Below are 26025 nucleotides of genomic sequence, written 5' to 3' on the forward strand. Positions count from 1 at the left end.
TGTGCAGCCCCCGTGCCCAGGACCCAGAGTCCGGGAGGGCGAGAGTGCGTCCAGGCGCAGGTGGCTAAGGACGAGCACCCCGGGCTGGCAGCTCAAACAGGGTGGTAGCAGTAGGTGGCCCTCCAGCGACATGCAGACAAAAATGAACCTTCCGAAACCCGGCAGACGGAACGGTCTGGGTGGTCCCGGTCCCTCCGGGCAGCCTTGGTCTCCCTAGGTCCCGGCTCCTGCCGCCTCCTGGCGGCTGTAGTTGGCACTGCGCGCCCGCCCCGCCCGCGGTCTCTGGCGACACCTGGCGGCCTCGCAGCGCCTCCAGCCCCTGCCGGGTCCCGCCCTGCCGCCGGTAGCCTGTGCCCCCGAGTGTTCGTGGGCTCTGCTGTGCCTGGTCCTGCGACTGTTCTGCTCCGCCAGGCATGTCGTGGCTGAAGCGAGAGTGCAGGGAGCGAAGGCCAGGACTGGCGGGACGTGGATGGGACTGGCCCCAGAGCCCGGGACAGGCACCGACTATCACCAGGCAGAGTGGCCTGGAGCTGGGAGCCTCTGGGCAGCTGTGCCAAGTGCCAAAGGAGGGCAGGGACCCTCCCGAGACTTCTCTGACCCACACTGGCTGCACTTCTGCCGGCTGTTCCCATGCACCGCGGCGGGCTGCGTCCAGATGACAGCGCTGGGTGGCTGCCCAGGGGCGTGGGGACAGGTGCCAGGGGCAGCCCTTGGTGCTGGCACAGCCCAGCTCGTCCCTGGTGCTGGCAAACTACAACGACCGTGCACAACCATCCGCTCTGGTCTGTCAGGGAATGAAAGGTGACATGGACGCCTCACCAACGCTGCTGTGGGGTCCCCAATGTCCCTGTCCTACAAACATCTCAGCTCCACTGCTGGGCCACAGGCAGCATCTGTGGCAGCACAGTATCGACCCTGAGCTATCCCTGTTGTTCAGGATCCCTCTCCCCCATGGCTCAGCACCACTAAAGCAGTAACTCTGTGGTGTTATTGCTTGAATCCACAACTATGCCCAGTGCTGGCCCAGGTGAGGTACAACTTCTCCCTGCTTGGGCTCAGCAGCCCTCTCCAGACTCGACAGCACAGATCTTGTCCTGCCCTCAGCTCTGGTGCCTGCATGGGAAGGGATGATGTGGCCACAGGCTGTGGCTCTGCAATGCATCATCGCCCTGGCTCTGCAGGGAGGTTTTCCAAGGCATAATTGTTTATGGCACATGCTGATGGCTCTCAAACCAGCTTTCATGTGAGGCTGGCTGCTCTGTTGTGTTAAGCATGGCTGGGGCTGTGATTACAGTCACAATGAGTCATTTGTCTGAACTAGAGCTTTCCTCTCTTCTGCTCAAAGTGGGGCTGGACACTACAAGAAATCGGTGGTGTGCTCCTCCATGCTTCATGCACCACAGCTAGTGTGCCAGGCAGGCTCTGCTGGGCACAGGCCTGATCCCTGCCACTGCCTCTCTTGCTCCTGTTTGCAGCACAAATTGTGTTTGCTGGCGGTCCTGGCTCTGGAGGCTTCTCAACAACATGAATCCTGTTTGCTGCCTTGCCCAGCAGCCAAGGGCTTGCCAGGGACCCCCAGAGCCTGGCTCTGGTGGAGTTCTGTCCCCCACAGCAGAAAGCACACACAAAGGACTCTTTGATACAGGATAGACTCCAACAAAAATAAAGCAGGGGAGAAAATCATGAGATTCGGAGGGTCTCTGGGGACAGGACAGAGAGTGCAGGAACAACAGCCACATTGAGAAATTCCCACTTCCTGATGCCAGCCAGGGAAGGAGGGACCCCGGCGCAGTGCTGCAGGGCAGCAGGGCTGGAGGTGGCCAGGGAGATGGCCCACAGGGCATGCGGGCACAGGACAGTGAGGGGAGGGACAAACTGCCTGGGCTGAGATGTTCCTGCAGAGGTTCAGCCTGAGGATGCTCTCTCCTTTTAGCAAGACGCCCATCTTCTGCCGCTTCCCCTCCCAGGCTCTGCTTACAGCCAGCACCTTCTGCCAAGGGCTAATCGTGTGGTTAATTACTGGGAGCAGGGTGTGGAGACAGCCAGCACGGGGAGGGTGCAGCAAAGACTGCCCACGATGCGGGCAGCAGAGAGCCGGTAAGAGCAGGGTGCTGGACGAGAAAAGTCGTCACTGAGATGCTGAAATCCTTCCCCTTCTCCCCACCAGGGAAGGGAAATCTGGAGCCTCCTTGTCCCGGCCGCTGTTGTGGTTTGCTCTGGCGCTGCACAGCCGCAGGAGCTGCTCACGGTCCCTCACACAGGACTTCACTGACTCGCCAGGGAGCGCGCCAGGATGTCCTGTCTGACCCAGCGTGACTTGGGTCCTTCCGTGGGTGCCTGGCGAGCCTGTGAGCACAAGCTTGAGCCCGGGCTCGGTGGCTCTGGGGGCGGTGGCTTGCGCAGATGGCTTCCAAGTGCCGTGCGGTGAAGCTGCTCCCGCCGCGGGCGTCGGCGGCTGCGGAGCGCCGAGAGTGAGGCAGCGGCGGCTGCGCCTCCGCGCCGGCTGAGAGCGCAAAGCGGAGAGCAGAGGCAGAGGTGCCCAGCCTCTGTGCCTGGTACAGAGCCACGGGCAGGGCACGAGATAACAGCTCCTGCCAGGCTAGCCCACACAGGCTTTACGCAGCCGTGGCAGGGAAAAGGGCTGATAATGGCAGCAAGAGGAGAGATTGTGCCCGTCTGGGTTACAAAAGGGCTTTTATTTAATGATGCTCAATCCACTTCCTCTGGATTCCTGCTCTGCGGTGTCTGTCACCTAGAGGCAGCAGCAGGTGCCAGGTCCAGCATCTCGGGGACCTGCCTTGACACTGCCCAGGGTGGTGGACTGTGAAGGTCTTCCTGGATGTACCACACAGGTGAGAAAGCTTCACACTGAGGTTTTTCCCTTGCTAAGGCATTTGCCCCCAGTGAGAGCAGGGATAGGGTGAAGCCACCAGGAGCTCCTGGATCTCATCACCTGGAAGTGGGAGCACAGCACTATTGCACTGAGTGCCTCCCCCAGCGACAGCAGGCTCAAGGCACAGGAAAGCCTCGCTGGCTGGTCGGATAGTCCTGGGCCTCACTGCCCACCCCACTGGCTGCAGCCAGAGACCCCTCCAGACAAGCCCCAGTTTGCTTGCTAAGGCCAGATGTCTGGTGCTGGGCCCCTGCCAGGGGTCTCATGCTGTGGGTGCAGGCTTTGGGCAGGGAGCAGGAGCACAGGAGAGCTGGGTTGGTGTTTTCTTCTCGCCACACTTCCCATTTCCACTGCTTGTGGTCATTCCTGCAGCCCAAAGCTAGAGCACAGCTTTTAAAGGTGCTGTTTTCGCTTCTCCATCAGCACGCCTCAGCTCTGACTCATTTCCTTTCCCACCACCACTCATCCTTGGCAAATGCTGAAGGAGGTCCCTCTGCAAGCTCCCATCCAGGGCCCGGCAGAGCAACTACTGGTGAGCTTTGGCCTGTGCAGCACAGGCAGCTTCAGTAGCTGGCTGGGTCACAGACACAGGCTGAGGCTCAGCATGTACCTGTGCTCCCCTGTTCCCACCCATGGGCAGGAGCAAGCCAGCATTCATCAGTGCTCCTGTTGATTTGTTTCCTTTCACCGCTGGCTTTCAGCTCCTGGGCTCTCCCAGGATGTTTGATTTTTTGTCTGGAGCAGCTGGAAACCCTGAGAACTTCAGAGAGCAGGCAGCTGCCACAACGCACAAGCAATCCAGCCCTGCCCCTCCGAAGGAGGAGGATCTCAGGAGGGGTGAAGCTTTTCACCAAGGAAGCTTGAACAGATGCTTGAAGCTCTGGCTGAGGATGCATTCATTAATCTTAATTAATTTAAAATAGATTAATAAAAATTAAATAAATGAATACATGAATTAATCTCTGCTAAGCAGACTGGCAGAGCAGCGCCCCTCCAGCCAGGCACAGGGAGCAGGGAGGTGGGATGACCTCCTCAAGGTCACCAATGGCATGGATGGCAGGTCTGGGGACAAGAGCCTCGAGCCCTCTGGGCCGCCGGCAGAAGCTGGGCTGGCTTCTGCATAAGCACAAATGGGGACATGGGTGCTGAAGGGTCTCACAGTGTGCCCACTGCTGGGCACTGCTGCTCCTCCCCTGAGCTGGGCACAGGCTGCCCGGATGTCAGTGCTCAGAGCCTCTGGTGTGGCCACAAGCAGGGGCCCCGCTCGCCTGAGGGAGCCACATTAATCTCCAGATGCTGCCCAAAGTCTCTCTGAGAGATGGGAGAGGTTTTGCAGGCCCTGCCAGCCCCTAGCATGCCCCCTCTGGCCCAAGAGCCATGGGCAGAGCCCAGCTTTGGTCACACTCAGAAAAGGAGTAATCCCACAGAGCCTGGGGGCTTTTGCACCTGATTTACCACGGGCTTTGACAAGCTGTCTCTCGGCTGCTGCACGGCTGCCAGCGTGTCTGATGCTGTTGATTTGATCATGCTTCTCATCTGGCTTGCTCAAGATCACTGCTAGCACCGAGCTGCTGTTCTCCTTGAGCCATCTTCCTTCTTTGCCTTCTCTCCATCTTTCCCAGCTGGGGCCAATCTGTCCGGGAAATGGTCCAATTTGCTTCCATCTGATGGGAGCAGATCCCAGCTCAGTTCCCTCCATCTACTCTGGAGTGAAAATCAGCCTAGGTCATTATTTTTAAATCTCTCATTTTCCTCCTCTGCATTTTTGCTGCTGCTTTTCTCCCACAGTGGAGGCAATGGTGAAAATACCTCTAAACACCTCTTCCCTTGGGGGGTTACAGAGCAGCCACCACCCACCCGATGTGACATTTGTGATCCAGACAAGATATTGCCCCACCTTTTGTACCCTCCTATGGGATGATGAGGAGAGCCAGTGCCCCAAGTCTCACTGGACAAGGTAAGGGAGAACCTGTCAGAGGCTGATGGCCTCTGATGGGTGCAGGTGTGGTGTTGGCACCAGCAGACCTTAATGCCCCTGAGCAGCCCCACCTGGAGCCTCCACCCACACACTGGAGCCCAGGACCTTATTTAAGCCCAGGGCTGGGCTCTTAAGGTTGGTCTGTTTTGTGTTGTAGCTGCTGCTCTCCAGTTCCAACTGTGGAAGGGTTTGATGTGTCCTGCAGACCCGCTGGGAAGTGCAGGTAAGTGATGTGTGGGTGCAGGAGAAGCTGCTAAGCATCAGCTGACCTTCAAGCATGGCTACCACAGCAAGTATGTGGCATCTGTGTCTGCCATCCTGGGGAACTGAAACTGGTGGAGTCTGCAAGGAAGTGCTCCCAGTTTGTATGATTCAGGGTTTCCAGAGTGTTGCTGGTCCCTCTGAGGTGGCACAGGAGTTCCTGCTGACACAGCTGAGGGTGGCCTGTGTGTGCACCTCCTGGAGTGGGAGCTGTGGACCAGTACAACCCTCGTTTGGGGACTATCAGGGAAAGGAGGATTCCAGCACTCACCTGGGTATGGGAGGGGAAGCAGGGAAAGCAGGTTGGCCCCTGAACTGTGGCAGCAAGTTGAGAGGGGGCTCAGCAGGGTGTGTGAATCACTGCTTGTGGCAATAACAGGCTGGGCAGTGTGGGTGGCCAGCCATGGCGGGTGACTGCAGTCAGAAGTGCTTTAAGCTCCTCAGTGAAGGAATGCAAATCTGTAGCAGTGTCCAGCCCCCCTTAAGGAGGGAGGCACAGGGATGGGTGTGGTGAGCTCCTCTGGGTGTTAGCTGAGATGCCCTTGTCCAGCACAAAGGGTCCCAGCTCTTGGGGTGCTGTGCAGCTGCAGAGGACAAGCTGGCATGTCTGAAACTGTCACTCAGCTTCTAACCTGCTGGTGGTGAAAAGAGAATTGCCGCTGAATTGTCTGGTTTATGGATCCACCAAGTTAATTAACCACCATTGATAAGTAACTGCCAGAATGAGCCACACTGCAGGCTTATCTATGTGATCCCTGGCTGTGTGCTTTAAGACTGACAGGAGAGCCAGGAAAGAAAAAAAATAGAAGATGCTACAGACGAAAAGATAAGGGCTGAGGACACATGGTGATGGCTTGGAGATTTAATTTAGCAGGGAAAAGATCCCATTTAAGACTCCATTATTAACTGCTGTCAAGTGACAGCCACTTGGCCCTGGCCTGCTGCGGGTGTGGCTTCAGCCGAGGCACTTCGGGGCTCCTGCGTGCCGCGACCGCCGCTCTCCCGGCTCCTGCCCTGGGATGCACAAAAGCTGCGGGGTGGCTGCGGGATGGGGCTCGACAGCAGAGGCTGCAGCTGCGCCGTGAATCACTTCGGTTGTCATGTGAGCCTGTTTCGCACCAGCATCTCTGGAGGGAAAATGCTGGAAAGTTGGGGGAGGGAGGAGAGGGGACGTCAGCCGCAGCCCCCCTAGGCCCGCGCCCCGCTGGAAGTGCTGCTGCTCTCCACCCGCTCATGACCGCTCCTAATTTAATAGAATGGAGCGGAGCAGCCAACGTCAATGTGTGTGTTTTGTTTTCACATCAGAGGCTATTGCGGCCACAAGTCAGTCTGCAGCGACTGGGGGTGTTATCAGTCACACAATCTGACATTTTGCCAAGAGGTCTCTTTCTGTCTCTTCTCTGAAGTGTGAAAACAAGGGATGGTGTTTCTTCTGTTCTGTAAAGAAAATCGTGGGCTGCAGAGTCTTGAGGAGCCATTAGATGAAGGAAACCAAAGAAGGCAAGAAAAACTGAGGCCTCTTCCTTCCGATAATCACACAAATACTGGGCCTCTAGGGACACTTAATGGAAAACATTTTTGGAAGCACCTGAAACACTGCTGTGGAAATTTCCCAGCCCGACCATCGTGTGGCCTCCTGCATCCTTTACTGGGATAACACCGAGAAAAATCTAAGAACCACGTCGTCATTTGATATTTTCCTTTATTTTGTATTTATTTATTCAGTTGCCATTAATAACAATGAAAATGGAATTGCCCACCCCTGCCTGCGAGCTCCCGTGACGCTCAGCTGAAGCACACAATTATGCAAAGCAGGCTGCCTCCCTCTGCACCTCATCCCGAGCAGCAGAGGCATAAACCAAACACAAGCCCCTCCACAGAGACAAATTACTCACCCATCAAAGGAATTACTCACTGTGGACAAGTAGACTTTTACAATGTTGATTTTTAAGTGTACAGATGAATGTTACAGCTGCTAAGAATTCATTAGTCAACGAATCTGCAGCGAAAGAGAAGATACGGAGACACAGATTTGTCTTTCTTAAGTGGAAGGGTCTGGCAGTGTGCTGATTGGAAACGCAATGCCGTGCTCTCTCCCTTGCTCGCATCAGGAAGGTGTTTGGGGATGAGTTTAGCTTTAAGTTCTCAACTGTCCCTTCTGCAGTGAGAGCAGTTATTTTCCTCAGCAGGGCTGCACGGTGGGAGAGCTTGCCGAGATGACTGCTCCCTGCGAGAGAGGTGCCGAGAGCAGAGGTCTGACACAAATCAAATGCCTCTGACTCTTCCCCCGACAGGCTGCCAGTTCTCTGCTGCTGTGTGCAGAGCCAGGGCTCTGCGTGGCCACCACGCAGCCTGGTTGGTCTGTGGCTCTACCGGCATTTGCCAACCCCAGGGCTGATGAATGCACTACTGCAAACCATCCTCTCGTGGGCCCGAGCCGCCAGCCCAGCCTTTCAGCTCTTCCCAGCAGACTCCCAGCCTGGCTCTGCAACAGGCAGCTCCCCACAGCAGCCTCGCTGCAGTCCTGGTAAACAACAGCTGTGAGGCAGAGCTGGGGGGGCTGCCACGGCAGCGTTGGCTGTAGCCAGCACTGCACGGACCTGCTGCTCCTGCAGCACAGCCCACCTGTGGCACCATCAGTGGTGCCAAACCCAGTCTGGGCTGCAGAGTCCTGATGAGAGTGGTCAGGCTCTGCACAGCATACCTGTGCATAGCACTACAGAGTCATGGAATGCTTTAGGTTGAAGGGACCTTTCAAGGTCATCAACCCCAACCCCCCTGCAGCCAGCAGGGACATCCCCAACCAGAACAGGCTGCTCACAGACCCAGACAACCTGACCTGCAATGTTTTCAGGGATGGAACATTTCCCACTTCTCTAGGCAACGTGGGACAGGGTCTCACCGCTCTCAGTGTAAGCAAATTCTTCCTTGCATCCAATCTAAACTTCCCTTCTTCCAGTTTAAAACCCTGGTCTGGTGGGGTGATGATTTTGTCATGCTGGGATCTGGCTGTGTGTCTTGTGCTGAAGCCTGGATTGTGGCAGCATTCACAACTTCCAACCCCTTTACCAAGTGCTATGTAGATGTAATGTGAACCAAAGCTGTGCTGCGACCAACTTCCTCAGGTACTTTGTATTTCCTAAATCTGTTCACTTTGTTTCTGCTGCTTCCCTCCCACCCCCCTGCTCCCTTCACAGGCCTGTCCATGGAGGATATGTGCCTGAAAGGAGGGAAGAGCTGGCCCCTCAGGGAGGAAGTAGACTTTGGCTGGTTTTGTCTGATTCCAGAACAAAAAGCTCCATCCACGAGCTGCTCTGATTAGGTTTCAGTGTAAAACAGATGCAAAATTTCATGCAACAAGTGGCACAAGGAAGCTGATGTGCTTTTACACACTGCCTTTTCCCTCCCTCCCATGGGATCAGAGCTCTTAGATCTGCAGCTGATTAAGTGTGAGACCCCAGTGCAGTAACCAAAGAACTGGCCACCAGTTTCCTGTGGATGGTCTGGGAGTGGGGTGCAAGGTTCCTTTGAAAAACAGGCTACAAACAGACTCTTCCCATTTTTGACTCCCTCCCACTGTCTGTCTTAGAATGAACAAAAATCAGATTTGCCAACAGTGCCAACCTGGAGGCAAGAGGAGCATTTGCACTGCGAACCTTGCATGCATGTCCAGCTGCGAGAGCTGCCAGGCCAGGCAGAAACCAGTGAGTGGAAGAAGCTGGACAACTGCACTCATTTGTCTGCCTTCTTTCCACTGAAGTAATTCAGGGAAGGCCAACTGTGTTGCTTGGATTCTCTAAGGTATAATTTAGGCATGAGATGTTTACAATCAACTCTCATTTGCATCAGCTGTGAGGAAAACGTGGGCTCTGCTGGATATCCCAACTGGAGGGTGAATTGCCAGCACAGCCACTAAGATTGATGGAACCTTCTGCACCTGAACAGCAGCCAGGCCACATCCTGCCCCTCTTGCTGTAGTGCTTGGTCCTCAGGTCTCATCCAAGTGAGAGGGGAGTGCAGGACAGCCCTGAGAGCATGTTTCTGGTATGGCTGAATTGGTGCCAGAGATGAGCATTTCATGGAAAACCCTGGAAACGTTAGGTCTGCTGGGGACAGCTTATGTCCTCTGTGCAGCCCCAGGAACAAGCTCCTGTTCTCCATGGGCCATGCTCTGCGTCCTTGCTAGCCATGGTTAGTGACCTGCTCAGCAAAGATAAGATCAGTGAGACTGATGGAGCGATAGCAAACCTCTGGGTGTGTGCAAGGAGCTCAGGGCCTGGCCCCTGGACTCTCCTGAGTGCTGCACAGAAGTCTAAACACTGTGAAGCAGGGGAGTTGATCGACAGAGCTGATTGAAGCCAGAAGTTCGTTTTGCTGTTTTTTTTTCCAACCCAGACTTTAACAGGCATCACTTAGGAGGAGAACATTGATTGGAAGATAAACCCTGGGCACCAGAGGAGCCTGGAGGTGAAAACTACCATTAAGTAGGTTAAAGGAGTCTGCCCTTATGTGACAAGCTGTCCTCTGTGTGAGAGGACTGAGAGCACAGAGAAGGAGATAAGAGGATTACAAGGTCAGATTCCAGGCTACAGAAACCTCAGTGGCTTGCTCTGTCCTGGGCACCTCTGTGTGGACTGCAGGCAAGAGCCTAATGCGTGCCAGCTGTGGTGGGGCTGGTACTGCCTGCACCTCTCCTCTGGGAACTGACCCAGGACTGTTAACTCATTTCTGTATACCAGCAGCTTTCCAGGGGGGAACAAATCTGGGGATTCAGCTGCTTGCCCTGACAGGACTCAGTGGCAGGGAGGCAGGAGGCCCCCACATTTCATGGCGTGTCCTGAAGTCACCTAATGAAGTGTTTTCCCACTGTGAGCCCTGGCAGAACCTTGGTCACCTTGCCCAGCCAGTGGGCACAGCTGAGGCACTTGCCCAGGAGCAGTGAGACATTGCTGAGCTTGGCTATGAGTGCTCAGGGCTGGGTGGCCCCACAGCAGGGGGGACACAGCACAGGGTCCTGCCCTGTGTGGGTGTTCTGCTGCTGACCACAGGAGTTGGCCATCACAGGGTAGGACACCACAGGTTTGGGTCTCTGAGGACACAACAGTGGCCAGAGCCCCAACCTGACCTGATGGTGTGAGGGAGCAGAGTTTACCTCTGTCCAGCCACAGAGAACAAATCCTGCTGGCACACACCTCAGCTCCACTGCACATGTGGTCCTGAGGGATGTGGTTTAGTTGAGGGCTTGTCAGCATTAGGCTAATGATTGGACTCAATGATCTTAAAGGTCTTTTCCAATCCAGGCAATTCTGTGATTTAAGAGACAGAGGAGCTCCATGCCTGGGCTGTCACCTTCTGCATGGGGCCAGTGCCTGCAGCTCCTTGTTCCTCCTGACTATGAAGTCCTCCCTGCTCAACTGTGGAGCCATAATGGATGGCTGCCATTCCCTGGCTGTTTGACTCGGTAGAGCTCCAGCTCTGCCCCCTCTGTAGGTGCCCACATCACTCACACTCATCTGGGGCAAGACAGCTGAGTTCCTGCTGTGATCCCTTCTGCCCTGCTGGGGCAGAAGATGCTGAGCAAAGGGAATGCCCTGTGACATCCAGGCCCCAGAAACACCCTGCACACCTGTGTGCAGTGGGACAGGTGGATGTGAGAAAAGAGACCACTGCTTGGGCAGGGAGAGCAGCTGGTGGGCAGGGGCTGGCAGCACTGCTCTGTAACTCAGCCTGTGACAGCAGAGAGTGCTCAAGGTCACTGGCACTGTTTAAGCTGCTAGATTGCCTTTTCTGCTTTCCTCAGTTGCTTTACTGCTGCTTCTGCTCAGGGTCATCTTCACATCTGGGTGCCTGTCCTACTGGGTTACCCAGCCAGTGCGGAGGAAAAGCTGATTTCAGTGTGTGGAGGCTGGTGGAAGCTCCCATGAGTGTGCAGATTGGAAACATCACAGGTTTTACATCACTGATCTTGGGGTGAGTTCAGACACAAATACCTGCAGCAGAAGCATGCAGGCAGGATCTTTCCAGACCAGGCTGAAACCTGAGAGCTCTCCTTTTCTGCTATAAGATTCCCTGGCCCTGGCTGAGGTTTTCAGTGTCTGTTTGGATGTGCAGTGTAGCTGTGTGGCTTCTCTCTAAGGCTGTGTGCACTGCACAGGAGAAATGTGTAAGCCTCTAGGACTGCTGGGGTCAGCAGGGAAATGTCAAGCACAGGATCACACTGCTTACAACATGTCCAGAAATGCCCAGCACCAGATGGCACACAACAAGTGACATGACAAGAGACAGCTATGGGAGGCCATGTGGGTGCCACATGTCTGAGCTGTGCCTGGACACTGCAGAGGAGGCCACTGTGAGGCATGGGTATGATATCCTGCCAGGCAGTGGGCACCTGCACTTGTGACTGGGGTTTGCTAAGGAGGGACTGGGACAGACTGACCCCACACCTATTTCCAGATGCTGGGACATGGCACAGGAGCTGCAGGACCTGATCATCCCATATGGAGCACAGAAAGGTCCAGAAGGGTCTTTCCTTACTGTCCAAGTGCTGCCTTGTCTTGACTGGAAGCGGCATGGGCACCCTGTGGGCAGGGTTAGGGTGCAGGAGAAGGGCTTGAGGCTGGTGCCAGGAGGATTTCTGGCAGGGGCCTCTGGGCTGGAGTTGAGTGGGAGTGGTGCAGGGGCTGAGAATGCTGGAGGACAGGACTGATAGGCCAGGGCTGAGAGGGTCTCTGGTGATAGGAACCAGGCACTGGTACCCTGCTGGCTTTGCTGCTGACTGTGGTAATTACTGCTTGGGTAGGTTTTGGAGGTGCTGCTGTCAAGGGCTCTCTGAAGCAGACTGGTGGCTAGAGCTGGCTGGTGTTACAAGGCTGGGGCTAAATTCAGCTGAGGAAAATGCTGTCAGGGCCTGTGGGTCTGCACTACAGCTGGATGACAAAACTATGGGATGGTCTGTAGGGCTGTCTCTGGCAAGGGCTGGATGGCCAAGGGTCACAACAAAGAGAAGAGATTTGCAGCGGGGTCTGACCTTAGGACCAGCCCCTGGATTCACACCAGCACTAGGTCTGGCACTGGGGCCAGGTCAGAACAGGGGCTGGCCACAGCTGCTTGGCTGGGACTAGGACAGAGACCGTCAGAGGAAACTAAGGATGTGGGATGGAGCTAGGAGATGGCACCTGGGATGCACACTGTAGGCACCTCTGCAGCTGGGCTAGGGTCTGCTCTGTTCAGCCGTGTGAAGACCGCAAATGGTTGGAGCTGAGCGCTCCGAACCCTGCCTCGAGACCGGCGGAGGGCGGCAGAGGAACCTGGTGTGGGTCTGCCAGAGGAATCCCAGGGGTTAACCACGATGCTTAGGGTTGTACTGAGCTGTACAAAGCAAACAATTTCACCATTAACTACACTTAACCCTTTCACTTCAAAACACATAGTGAGCATCAACACTGAAGCCTCAACCGGCCCAGTGAACATGGGAAAGAACAACACCAAAGCCACTGAGGTAAGTCCAATGGGTTGGAATTAACAAGGGCAGCGTGGGCTGTAATAATGTATTTACAGCCTGGTGATTATACTGTGGGTAGGAAAGGAAAAGGATTAAATCCCTGCTTAGTTTGAGCTGCGTTTTAGTGCAGCCAGTTCCTCAGTAGTGCACAGTTCAAATGTAGTCTGTCAAATCCTGCTGACATCGTTTGGCAGCAGATACTTCCCCTAATTGAAAGCAATTGTGCTGTGAGCTCTCCCCCTTCCCGTTTGTTTCGGTTAAGGAGCGGCGGTGGCCTGTCTGCTTCGGCACGTATGGAGCAACTGCTGGCTGGGAGGCTGGCACGCTGAGCGGCTGCCTTGGGACAGCTTCCTCCAGGCTTTGGGGAGCATGCTGGAACAAAGTTGGGAGGAGCAGCCCTGCTGCTTGTCACTGCGGGGCTCTGCCGTTTGGGTCAGCTGGGGCCTTTGTGTGTGGATGCCAGGGTACAAGCCAGGATGGCTCCTGGCACAGCCAGGCTGTGTTTGGAGCGCTCCACGGCCTTGCTGGGATCCCACTGGGGATGTTGGAATCTGTCAGGAAGCACAGGGCTTGCCTGGATGGTCTGACACAGAGTAGATCTCCCTGGGGGAGGCTTACACAGTACTCAAACCACCAGCACCCACAGTGCCAGTGCTGCCACTTCCCTGTGGCATGAGCCATGGGCATCACCAGAGTGTGTCCTGAGCTGGGCAGTGATGTCTGTGGCTCTTGGGACCCCGTGGTGAGCAGCTGCTTGGCCCCAGTGGTGTGTCAAGGCTGGTGGTAGGATGGGACCTGTAAAGCAGAGCCTGTGCTGGGGCATGTCCTTCTGTCTTTGTGCTGCGGGGAAAGTGTCTGTGCTGGGTGTAGTGAGAGTGCTTGCTCTTGAAACGTGCTTTGTCTGATACCCCTCTGAAGCACCTCTGCTTATCCAGAGCTCAGAGCACGACTGGATGAAACTCTCCTTCACCCTGTAGTCACATCAAGTCTGATCTTCTGACCAGAACCTCTCTCAGGCTGGTGATTCTCCCAACCAAAGAAGGGACCTTACTCCACCACACACAGCTCCACCTGTGCCTCCATCTGACCCAGAGCCCCAGCATGGGCTGCATGTCCCTCTGCACAGAGCTGGAGGCACAGCTGAGCTCACCGGCCATGCATCCCATCCTGACTGCTCTGGAGCTGGGTGAGCCCTTCTGGAGTCTCTTGGAAAACAAGAGCAACAGGTCACCCAGGAAACCTGTGGAAAGTTGGAGAACCTGCTGCTCCTGTGTCCCAGCCAAGGGCCCAGAAGTGGGATTGCTCCAGCCCACGTCGGAGGCAGCAGAGGCTGCAAACGGCTCATGCTTTTATTGCCTTGTGATAAACCTTCTGGTCTGGAAAATCCTGCCATGATTCTGTGTGTGAACTTTCACCAGCACTGAATCTGTCATTAACCTAGAAGGAGACCTTTTCATGCTCACAGCCTCTGTCGGCAGAGCCCCTCTCTGGAGGCGAATCCCTCATGGTGAGTATGTTAGCTGGCTGCACGCTGCAGACAAGGTTATGACTGCATTACACAGTGCTCTATATTACACTGGGAAAGGTTCATCTTGGGCTTGGGGTATAAAAAGTGTGATTTTACTCAGAAAGTGCCTCAGGTCCCCATAAATCCCTGTTGCCCTCACTCAGTGCAGGGCTGGAGGCCAGCATCGGGATGGCAGTGGAGCACGCTGCATCCACACAATCCCTGCCACAGCCATTTGCAGCGAAGCTAAGACCACAGCAGAGCCTGTTTGGGTTAAAGGATGACTGGGAAGCGACCTTGCCGTGATCTTTCTGCTAAGCACCTAGCAGACTCCCAGGCTGCTACACCAGCAGTGACAGCCTGGCCGCTGCCTCCACAAGCAGTGCCTGCAGCGCAGAGCAGTAGCAGTAAAACAAAGACTTGATCCATGCTCATCCAAAAACACACCGAGGAGCTCATCAGCCACTTCCAAACCCTCTGCTGCTCCATAGTGCCCCAAAGTGCCGTAGTGAGCACCTTGCTGATGCATCCAGCCTGGTGACACAGGCCATTAACAACTGACCGGATGAAGGCAGGGTGGCAGACAGGGCTGGAGAGCGTTGGATGAGTGGGGTGAGCAGGACTCCTCTTGAGGTGATGATTTCTCTGTGTCAAAATGCTCCTCAGCTCCTCCTTGGCTTCCCTCATGTTTCCTGGTGCATGGCTCCTCTCCACTTGGAAATGCCACTGTGGGGAGAGCCCTGTCCTGGCTGATTCTGGGCTGGAGAGACCAAGCAGGACCACTCAGCTCTTGCCTGTATCTTACTGCTTCTCTCAGATGACTGCTACTGGCCTTTCTCAGGATGGGGAAGAGGCAAGAGCTGGCCCCCTGCCCTGATCTAGCACAGCTGGTCAGTGGCCATTGCCATCAGCACAGGGTTCTGAGAGGGGAGGTGAGCAGCTGAAGGGATTCCAAGCACCTGTCTGCTCTGCCTTTGTGATTGCACCTTGTGCTCTCCTGCTCACCTGCCCTGCAGCCACACAGACAATAACCCACACAGCACACTTAGAGGCAAAGAGGGGAGGAGATGAAGAAAGGCAGGGAACTGGCTGCCTGAGTCATGGCAGAGGCACCTGCTGACCCACTGGTGCTCTCCCAGCAGCAGCTCTGGGGCAGCTGAGGCCATATTTTGGCTTCACTTTGCAGGGTGCCAAGTGGCTCCTCTGTGGTCACTGGCTCCCAAGGAGGCTGTGTGGAGCAGGGGAGGGATGGCTGTTCCACATGCTGGGCCATGCTGTCCACCCAGGCCTTCCCAAGGTGCTCAGTGTCAGAAGCAAGGACACACAGTGTTTTGCTCTTGCCCTGGTGCCAGCCCTCTGGGGTCCCAGGTAGCAGTGGTCCTGCACACCTGTCCCACAGGCAGCACATCTCCTCCAACCCACTGCAGAGGCTCACTGAGGACTTCTGGGACAAACCTGGCACTGCCAACATGTGAGGGTGAGCTTCACCCCAGTGCCCCAGGGCCATCCCTGGGAATGAACCCTGCTGCCCAGAGGTGTTGGACTCCCCTGCTAAGTGATTGGCTCCAGGCTGTCAAAGCCCAGGATCCAATACACCCTGAGTAGCTGCACGAGTAACTCGTGTTTGCCTAAAGGGAAGCTGCTCTCGTGTAAATATCTTTATGAATAATTAAAGGGCTGCTGAGTCCTCCTGCACAGCCCCCTCCCCACCGCCAGGGCGGAGAGGCTGCTGCCGCTGGACCTGCGCAGGGCTCACGCAGGAAGGGGCTCTGGAGGGGGTGATGGCCTATGGCAAGAGGCATGTGGTTTAATTTTGACCTTTTCTGTCTTCCTGAGCAAAAATACAATGGTGAGATCTATGTAGGAGAGACTGCAAAACCTCTGCTGCTCCCTTAGGAGCATTACCCTGAAATACTCACTGGGGCTTCTAGCAGCCCAGATAATAGGGGTGGGAAACCATTGCTGGAAAACATTCCCCTCAAAGCATCTTACCAAGGGACTGTTGCCTAACAGCCACAGTGAATATTTGTCAAATAATCCTTCAATACCACAAATATTTTGTCTTTAATTGTATCACTGCAGGTAACTGCTGGAGGAAGGAGAGGGGAGTCGGAGCTCCCTGGGGATTCTCCTGACACAGCCAGTGCTGGATACCTTTGGGTAAGTCACACATTTCTCAGTCTTCTTTGGCCTATTTTTTTCCCCCTAACTGACTATAATCTGGAACACAATTTGATATGCCTTAAAAGGCTGATTTCACATGGAAGATGTTCTACTATCAGGGTAAGCAGCCATAAGAAATCCTAAAATAGGCAGATTAAGGGTTTGGGATCATGGGGTTTTATTTCTATGCAATTAGAGACATGATCACATTTAGAAATTGCTAACTTGTAGTTTCAAAAAGACCAAACAACCCGGAGCCCCACACTTAAAAACAGCTAATAAGTCTATTAATTAAGGATATGATTAGCAGAGACAAAGAGTGAGATAGCAGGGAAGCACAGCATTTAATTCAGTGCACATTTTCAGTGGCCGTGGCGTGGTCAAGGCAGTTGTGTATTAATTAGTGCTCTGAAGAGGGTAAGGAGGACAGGAAGGGGGAGAGGGAAATTGGCAGGTGTAGAAATGAGATTAGACAACAAGGGAGGATTTTCCTCTCCAGAACAGAAGTCACAGAGAATCCTCCTCAGCCTCGCTAACATGTTTTGTACAAGTGAGAAATGTGCCCTGAGGAGGACATGGCAGCAAGGCTCAGCTTGGGGACAGGGTGAGGGGTGACAGCTTCCCAGGGGGCTGCCTGTGGTGCATTTCCAGGCAGTCGTGGCCAACCACCCTCGCTTTTCCATCCTGGCTTTAAAGGTTGGTGGCTGGCACAGTGTGGCCATGCACAACCTTACAAGGTGACCTGTGCCATCATGCTGCTGTAGCTCCAGTGGGACCAAGCCTGTGTGGGTGCTCTGGCAAAGGCTCTGCTCTTGGTGAAAGTTGTGCTGGGGGCACAGAGGCCATGCCCACTCCCTGCTGCTCCACTGGGTTGTCAGCTCGGTCACAGCTTTGTCTCAGCCTCCACACACCAGCACGACTGGGGTGGCTGCTGTGTGCTGGAGCGCACCCAGCAATGCCCCCTCTTGCATGGGCACCTGGAAGTGCCACCCAATCAGTTGGGTCTTTCCTGGGTGTGCCTTTAGCTTCTGTGCCTGGTGTCACGAGGGGTGGCAGCTGGTGAGCATGGTGCCCTGTCCCAGATCAGCTCCTAGCTTTTCCTGTGCACTCACCCAGTGCCCCTGCACCTTGAAGCCTTCCCCTCCCTGCAGAGGGGGAAGGCCACACACCCGTAGCCAGAGGGAGGGGCAGAAGGTGCGAGGGGCACCTTCACCCACGCCGATGGAGCCCAAGGCTGTTCCCACGCTCACGAGGGAGGCTCGGAGACTGTGGATCCCCGTGAGAGGAATTTGGGAACCGCGTCGCTGCTTCCCTGAGCTGCTTTTATCTCCAGTTAAGCAAGAGCCCATTGGAGGGCAGAGGAGATGCGCGGTCCCGCTCCGAGCTTGGCTGCTGGCAAACCGTGCGAGCAGAGCTGCTTCGGGTCCGCGCCTCGCCCCCGCCCTGTCCCCAGGGGGCTGCCCACGGCTGTAGGTGCTCCGCAGCCGCGCTGGCTCCCTTGATACCCCTCTCCTCGGGAAGGCCCAGTAGTCCTTCATGCTGCGGGGGCTGTAGGGCGACATCCCAGGGGATACCTCCCCCGTTACATGTCTGGCACGTGTGTCAGCTCCGCGTCCTGCCTGCCCCGGGGGCGGCTCACGGGGCGCGGTCGGGAAGAGGGGGCTGCTGCGGGGGGCTAGAAGAGGTCAGTCCGTGCCGGTTCGCCGTGCCGGGAAACGCGCTCCTTCCCCCGCCTCCCTCCACGGCCCGTAGTGCTCGACAACGCGCAGGAACCAGCGGGGAGGCCGGCAGAGAGCCGGGACGAGCCGCTCCCGCGGTCGGGGAGCCGCCGCCCTGCCCGGTGCGCGGCCGGCGGCGCGGGAACACACCGGTAACTTCCGAGCCCCACGCAGGGTCCGCACCGAGCCCCGAGGGTACGGCCGGGAGGGCGGGGCGGGGGGCGGGCGGAAGGCGCGGCCGTGAGCTCGCCCCGCCGCCGCCGCCACCCCCCACCCCCCCCACCTCGCTCCGCCGCGGCCGCCACTTCCCGCGGGCGTCGCGCAGCGGCGGGAGCTACTCTGCAGGAAGCGGCCCCGGCCCGGCCCCTCCCGCCGCTCGGCTCATGCACTCTGCGGCGCGGCGGCACGGGCGGCGGGATGGCTCCGGTATCGGTGGGCGCTGAGCCGCGGCCCCCCGCGCTGTTACCGCTGCTGCTCCTGCTGCTGCTGCTGCTGCCCGGCCGCGCCGCCGGCCTGGAGGTGCAGCGCAAGTTCCTCTCGCCCACCCTTACCAACAACTTCGCCCTGGACGGACCCGGCTCCCGCGTCTACCTCGCGGCCGTCAACCGCCTCTTCCAGCTGTCGGGGGGCGAGCTGGCGCTGGAGGCGGAGGCGGCGGTGGGGCCGGTGCTTGACAGCCCTCTCTGCCACGCTCCGCAGCTGCCACAGGCCTCCTGCGAGCACCCCAAGGTGCTCACCAACAACTACAACAAGATTCTGCAGCCCGACCCCGAGCAGGGCGTCCTCGTCGTCTGCGGCTCAATCTACCAGGGTCTCTGTCAGCTGCGCAGCATGGCCAACATCTCGGCTGTGGCCGTGCGCTTCCCGCCGGGAGGCAGCGACCCGGTCACCGTCTTCCCCAGCATGCTGAACGTGGCGGCGAACCACCCCAACGCCTCCACCGTGGGGCTGGTGCTGCGCCGCGGCGGCGGCGGGGCGCGGCTGCTGGTGGCCGCCACCTACACTGGCTTCGGCAGCCCCTTCTTCCCCCGCAACCGCAGCCTGGAGGACCACCGCTTCGAGAACACGCCCGAGATCGCCATCCGCGCCCTCAACGCCCGCGGCGACCTGGCCAAGCTTTTCACCTTCGACATCAACCCCTCCGACGACAACATCTTCAAGATCAAGCAGGGTGCCAAGGCGCGGCACAAGCTTAGCTTCGTCCGCGCCTTCCTGCAGCGCGGGGCCACGCCGCCCGCCCGCCGCCCCTACGCCTACCTGGCGCTCAACAGCGAGGCCAATGCGGGCGACAAGGAGAGCCCCTCGCACAGCCTGCTGGCCCGCATCTGCCTGGGCGAGCCGGCCGAGGCCACGCTCAACGGCAGCGGCGAGACCAAGAAGCTGACCGAGTCCTACATCCAGCTGGGGCTTCGCTGCGGCGGCCCCGCCGACGCTTTCACCCGCCTCGTCTCTGTCTTCCCGGCGAGGGCGGTCTGGCGCGGCCCCGCCGACCCTGGCCCGGACCCACCGCCTCCCGAGGACCTGCTTTTCGGCGTGTTCGAGCGGGCCGGGACCGCCGGCGGCGGGGGGCGGCCGCAGTCTGCGCTCTGCGTCTTCCGCTTCGCCGAGATCGAGGAGACGATCCGGGCCGCCCGCAACTCCTGCTTCGTCAGCCCGGCCGCCGGCATGGTCACCGTGCTGGACAGCGTGGTGCAGGGCACCGGGCCGGCCTGCGAGAAGAGGAACATACAGGTACGGCCGAGGGGCGGGCACCTGCCGGGGACGGGCAGGCAGAGTGGGGACAGAGTGTGCCGGGATGGGACGGGTAGGGGCAGCGGGTATGAGACATCCTGGAGCGGGCCGGGGAGGCGGGCTGGGTAGTCCCGGGACGGGCGCCGGGAGCCCGTGGCAGGCGACCAGCAAGAGCCCCGGTCTGTCCACCGCTGCCGCCGCCTCCCACGGGCCGGTGCGCACCGCACTCCGCTCCCTGCCGTCCGCAAGCTCCGCTCTCCTCCTGCCGCGTGCCGGTCCCGTTTGTGGGTGCCAGGTCCCCCCGGCGCACGCTATCAAACCCAGCTGTGGTGGGCTCGTCTCGAACAGCGAATGTGTGTTGAGGGAGGAGCCCACCCGGGGGCACCTTCCCTTCTGCCGGGGGAACGCCGTTATTCCCATTCCCCGATGCGAGCGAGCCGCTGTTACTCGGTCTGACCCTGCTCACGGGGCGTGCCCGGTGAACATCGCCCGTCCCGCCGGTCACTTCCGTGGGCCCATCCCGTCCAGCGGCCCCCAGCCGTGCCACGGGACCTGCACCCAGGCTGCCTTGTGGCTCTTGGTAGAAGTTTGCCACTGTCAAGATTTGTTAGTGAGAGGCTGTGAAAGTGATACCAATCAAGCTGCCTCTTTCCCTTCCACTAAAGATATGCAGTGCTTGGGAAAAAGAGAAAAAAGGGCTGCTGTAACTCTGCATTTTTCCCCTCCTCTGGGAAGGATGCATAACTCAGAGCCGTCAGAGATCGTAAAAACATCTGTTTGCTCTCAAAGGCGAGACAGAGTGTGCGGGCTTGGGCTTACCCGTGCAGTGCCCGTGGCAGAGAGAGAAAGGTCTCCCATGGAAACCCGCGAGTCTGGTGTGGCATCCACGCTGCCTTAGGAGATGTGGTCTTAATGCACTGGCTCCTAGACCTGCTCTGCCCAAGCTGAATAGTTTTTCCCTGGTGGCAGAGCACAACAAGCTGCCTGACAGCCAGGAACTCTGGTAGTTGTCCTGGCTTTTGAGTTAATTCCACAAAGATTTCGTGCATTAAATGCTGGGAACCCAGTCCTGGAGCCTTGGCACAGTCACAGCTCTCGAAGCAGTCACTGGGAGTTAGGAATCCTGTTGACAGGATGGGCAGCTCTTGCAGGCTGTGGCTGATCTCAGCATCCCTGTGAGGCAGCCCCTGGATCCTGGCAGGGTTGGATGGCTGTGCCAGGCAGGTCGAGAGGAGGTGTTGGGTCTGGGACTTCTCGAGGGTGAGTGCAGAATTGACAGCCTCACTGAAACTGGAAGCCAGGGGTGGAAGGACACCTGCTTCCCTTGAGCTTCTTCAGGGCTCAGGACTGCAGGAAAGATGCTGGATTCTCTGGCTTTGGTTCACTAAAGAGAATGCCCCTGACTGGCACTACTCTGTTAGTGCTGAAGATGCCAAGTGCTGTATGCAGTGAGGTATTTAGGCAGCTGATGCCCTGGTGGCTCCAGGGAGAGCCAGCGCAGGAGTGACACTTCACTGTCTCTGGGTCTGTCCTGCCGTAATGCCTGCTCTTGGCTACAGCCCCCCTCCCTAGCTGCTCCCCATGGGGAGTTAGGGGAGGCTGCTAGGGCCACATTGTCAGCTGATGCCACCACGGTGGTCTGTGAAGGGCGGCTGTGTTCTGAAGGGGTGAGTGATAAGGGCTGTGAGGTGCAGAGGAGCAAGCTGGGCAGCCCCAAGTCTTGCCAGTCCTTTAGAGTCCATAGAACCGCTCCACAGCTACCAGTGTGATGAACTTGGGCTGTGGGAAAATGTTTTGCGTGGAGGCAACAGCATGGGTGGTGGCAGCACAGGTTGGGGGGGGGGGGGAAACCAGGGCTTAGTCCCACTGACACTGTCTCTTGAACCAGTCTCTTCACCCAGGGTGTCTCAGTGGTTTGCAGCTTACTCCTGTGTTTGTTACTGTTCCTCAGAAACCTAGCATGAGCATGAGACTGCATTTGTAGAGCTGCTTTGAGCCCCTTTGATGTCAGGTGCAGCAGGAGATGGATTAAGCAAGCCATTAATATTTGTTCGTGCCTAATATTTCTGTGCCTCCTGTTTGCTCAAAGTGTGTTCCTCTGCCACCGCTGACCAGCCTGCTGGGAAGCTTCCTGCCACTCAGGAGGAGAACTTTTCATTGCTTTTGATTTTGCCTTTTACTTAATCATTAGAACTGCCAACAAGTTAACAAGCTGTTTTCGTTTTCCAGTCCCAGAGTGGCAGTGTCGAGAGAAGAGTTGTGATGTTGTGTTTCTTTGTGCTGCTAAAGCCCAGCATCAGTTTCCACCTTCAAGACAAGGAGATACTCCAGTAGTTTTTTTGTCCCAGCTCTGGGAACTCAGCAGGAAGATGTATTAAAGCAGGAGCTGGTTTGGCAGAGCAGATGGCATCTAGCTGTCTCCACATTACAAGCTCCACTTCTCCAGTGGGTCTCTAGGTTTGTTCTTGCCTTTGCACCACTGGCAGGGGCTCTGGCATTATGGAAATAGTGGTTCATTAGTGGCTGGGTCTAAAGCTCCTCCTGGAAGGAAACGTGAAGAGCTAACGCTGGCCTGATCCGTTCCGCGCGGAGTGGAGGCTCGTTGGGAACACGGAGCGCAGGCTGCTGGGCATAATGCGGTGTGAAAGGAAAATCATTGCCCCCTTGTGTGCTCTTCTCTTTAATTGAATGCTGCTCTCTTGCAGCACTCAGCTGCCACTCAGCCAGGAGCCACAGCACTCAGCCACCAAAGGGCTTGCGGAGCGCCCCTGGTGCTGGCCATGCCCACTGGCCCTGTGGCACCGCTGCGGCAGCACTCCACAGCGAGGGGCCAGGCTTCCTACCCCTCAGCACTGTGATGAGGAGCCTGAGCAAGGAGAGTGAGGCAGGTGGGCCAGAGGCACTGGATCTCCATCAGCTGACAGAGGAGCCTGGCTGGCTGCTGAGCCTGTGTCCCCACCACAGGGCAAGTGGAGTCACCAGCTTGGTGTGGGAATGGGCCTGCTGCTTTGATGGAAGCACTAGTTTGGAACTGGTTCTGTGAAGGGCTCCCTGGACCTTAGAGAACCTCCAAGCTGTTGCTTGGGTTCTTTATACTCAAGTCCAGCACAGTATTGTGGAGTTGTGGTGGATTGACCTTGGCTGGGTGCTAGGTGCTGACCAAGCTCCTCTTCACTCAGCAGGACAAAGAGGTAGATGTCCCTGCAAGGAGGTTGGACTGGATATGCTTCAAAGGTCTCTTACAAGCCAAACCTGTGTGTGCCTCTAAGAATGAAGCATGCACCTAATGGGTCTGTAAGCCATGGAATAGGCAGAGGAGGATAGTGCTGGCCAGGAGCAGAGGCCTGCTGGTGGGTCTCAGTGCATGCAGCTGAAAAGTGACTTGCTGAGGAGGTGAATTCACAGCAGGGGCTTAGGAGAAGGAGGATGTATTAGGGAAGGATTTAGTTTGATTGGGTTCTTGTACCAAGAGTGAGTGGGTGAGCTCTAGGATTGCTTTCCCTCAGCAGAAATAGCTTCTTATAATGAGTTTGGTGTCAGATCCTGGGCTGGCTTTGTAACGCATGTAGATAAAATGAGCTGGTGCTGCTCTTGCCCACTCAGAGCTTGGGTGGAATTTGGAGCTGAGCCCCCAGGAGAGGAGGGGAGTGTGAGCTCTCTGTGGCAGCAATGTGCTGACAAAGGTTACCCTGAGACACTATGTCGGCTTGCCTCATGTTGGAGCTGCTCTGCCCCAGCAGGACCATGGTGTGGTAGGTTTGCTAGTCATACTGACTGTGTGGCTGGAGCACAGTGAAGCTGTGGTACACCACAGCCCTTGTGAGAGCAGAGTGGACAGGACCCTTCCTGACCTGGCTTTCTGTTGGCTATGCAAGAGGTCCCAGAGCCTTCCCACGTGGTTAGAGGGGTAGGAACAAAGATACAGTGACCCTGCTGTAGCACTACCAGTGGAGTGAAGCCCTTGGTCATCCTCTTGCCACTGCCCTGTCTCTTAGTCTGGTGTTTGGGTCAGGGGACAGGTCTGGGCACCTTAGAGCTGCTCCAGGCTGGAGCTCATTTTTGGGCAGGGAAATGAGATGGCTCCTGGGCAGCCTCAGCCCTGTCCTTGTGGCTGCAGCATAAGGGTGAGAGAAAGTGCATCTCCAGGGGGTCTCTGCAAACCTTCCTGCTCTGGGTGTCCACTGGTGGCTAATGGGGATCTGAATTTAACATGAAATCAAGCACATGGCATGAGGAGAGAGCTCATTTGAGGAGAAGCTGAGCTGGTGACCCCAGCCCACACTCCTGGCTGCGCCAGACTCCTTCTCTTCTGTGGTTTCCATGCCGAGCCCCACGCTGTCCTGAAGCCTCCAGAGAGGCAAGGAGGGAAAGCAAGCTCTGTTCATTAGACTTAGCTGTGCTAGCCAGGGATCTGCATCTCTCCTGGGAAATATTTGAGGTCCACAACTCAAAAAAGGCTGAGAATCCAGTTTGGTTCCTCTGCTGGAGAGCAAAGGCAGGGCAGCATGGGATAATGATGTGTTTCAGCATTAATTCTCAACTTTCTGGCCCTTGTGGCTTTGTGTCAGATCATGCAAGCTCAGTGAGCATTCTGTGGTGCAAGGATGGGAGATACCCACCAGTGAGCTTTGCTGTAATGGGTTGTTAAATAAAACAAGCTCCTTGGGTAGGCTGTACAAACAGTCTCAGCATAGATGTGTGCCTGGGCATGGAAATGTGGTTTGAGACCAGTCAGGAAATGTTCCCAAAGCAAAAAACCCCTCATGTACACGTGGGAATATGACAAAGCATCTACTGACTGTCCAAACATACTGTGGCAGCTCCGTGGGACTGGGTTTATAGGAGCTGAGTTGCTTTGAAGTGCTGGTCTGTGCTAATTCAGAGCTCCCAAACACGAAAATAAATCACAGAAATGGGCTCCAGCCTTGCCTCTGCTCACAGAAATCCAGAGGATTAGCCACAGAAAGGAAGCTGGGAACTTACACTTAATTTGTACTCTGAAGATGAGGCAGGAGTTCTTGTAGCAGAATTAATGGTTGTACTTCACAGCCTGGGCCCTGTCTGGAGCTGCTGGCACGCCCTGGGAGGTGCCAGTGCCCCGTGCCAGAGCTGCACCATGCCACGGTGTCACCAGGACCTGGTTTGCTTTTAAGTGTTGGTGTCATGGCATTGTAGGATGGCTTAGGTTGGGAGGGATCTTAGAGATCATCTGCTCCAACCTCCCCATTGTGGGCAGGGTCACCTCTCAAGTGTGGTCCCAGAGGCTGGCAGGGCCTGGGATGCCCTGGATGAGGAGTTCAGGTCGCAGCCTGAGCTTCGCAGTGGTCTGGTACCTGCCCATCTCTCAGCAGCTGTTAGCAAGTCGTGGCCAGCACTGGGGGCCCTCCCTTGGGATTGCTGAGGAAACAGGACCCTGGGCTCACAGTGCCAGCAGCTGGGAGCAGGGAGCAGGAGCCGTGTGAATTTGGCCCTCCCTGCCAGGGCAGGCTGGGTTCCGGGGGCTGCCTGTGCCCAGGGGCTTAGGGAGCAGGGTGGGCTGCTGGGGAGCAGGTTGGTGCCTGAGCTGAAGGTGGGTGGTGGGAATGTGCTTGCCAGGGCTCATCCCTGCTTTGCAGCTCAAGCTCAAACAGATCCCAGACTGCAAAGGGGAGTTGGGTGGAAGTGGCAGAAGTTTCTGTGATGGTAACCAGAAGTTGTGCTGCTTTAGTGAGAGAACTGCAAGTGGCTCTGGGCTGTGGCCAGGTGTCTGCCAGCTCCTGGTGCTGCCCAGCTGGGACAGATGGCACCAGGTCCTTTTGCAGAGGGGGTCAGAGCCACTCCCTTGGACTTCTGGAGAGCTGTGACCACAGCTGCCCAAAGTTATTCTTGGTAGTTAGTTGGCCAGGCTAACTGTGACTCATTGAGCTCATCAGACCTACAGTAACTAAATCATGGTGCAGGTGGAAAGCAGGAAAAGGGTCATTTTTGCCAAGCCCAGTGTTTCATGTGGAAGGTGCATCACATCCAGGGGGATGCTGGAGCACTCTGGAGACATGCTCATAGGATGGTACAGAGGCAGTGGTCGTATCTCAACAGCAGTGCCTTCATTCAAGGGTTTTCAAACATTTCTGTTCCTGTACTCCTGGGTGTTTCCCAGGGCAGATCTCTGGGTCCCATGTGTGAATGGGACCCTGATCCCTGGGAGCCCAGCAGGTGCCAGATTGGCCACAGGGTTCCAGTGGCTGGAAATGAAGGGATTTGCCATTTCATTTCTGATTTTTCAAAGTTTGTTGC

General features: G+C 56.6%; 1 protein-coding gene and 1 long non-coding RNA gene across 3 annotated transcripts in view; both read left to right on the plus strand.

The window, feature by feature from the left end:
• The first annotated feature begins 4771 nt into the window (after positions 1-4771).
• Positions 4772-13854, plus strand: LOC137450799 (uncharacterized). Of its 2 annotated transcripts, XR_010989648.1 has the most exons (5): positions 4772-4850; positions 5029-5094; positions 10958-11102; positions 12563-12630; positions 13569-13854. It is a non-coding gene; the product is annotated as an uncharacterized lncRNA (long non-coding RNA). The 2 variants fall into 2 exon arrangements; XR_010989649.1 differs by lacking the exons at positions 10958-11102; positions 12563-12630; positions 13569-13854 and adding an exon at positions 6539-7069.
• Positions 13855-18388: 4534 nt separating this feature from the next.
• Positions 18389-26025, plus strand: part of PLXND1 (plexin D1) — a 68731-nt gene continuing 61094 nt past the window's right edge. Inside the window, exon 1 of the mRNA XM_068157726.1 lies at positions 18389-19752. Within this exon, the coding sequence (XP_068013827.1) occupies positions 18439-19752 (1314 nt within the window). The 5' untranslated portion in view covers positions 18389-18438. The remainder of the gene's footprint in view (positions 19753-26025) is intronic.

The sequence above is a fragment of the Melanerpes formicivorus genome, unplaced genomic scaffold, assembly GCF_026170545.1.
Source record: "Melanerpes formicivorus ecotype bairdi unplaced genomic scaffold, bMelFor1.0.p_v2 SCAF_38, whole genome shotgun sequence".
Taxonomy (NCBI): Eukaryota; Metazoa; Chordata; class Aves; order Piciformes; family Picidae; genus Melanerpes; species Melanerpes formicivorus.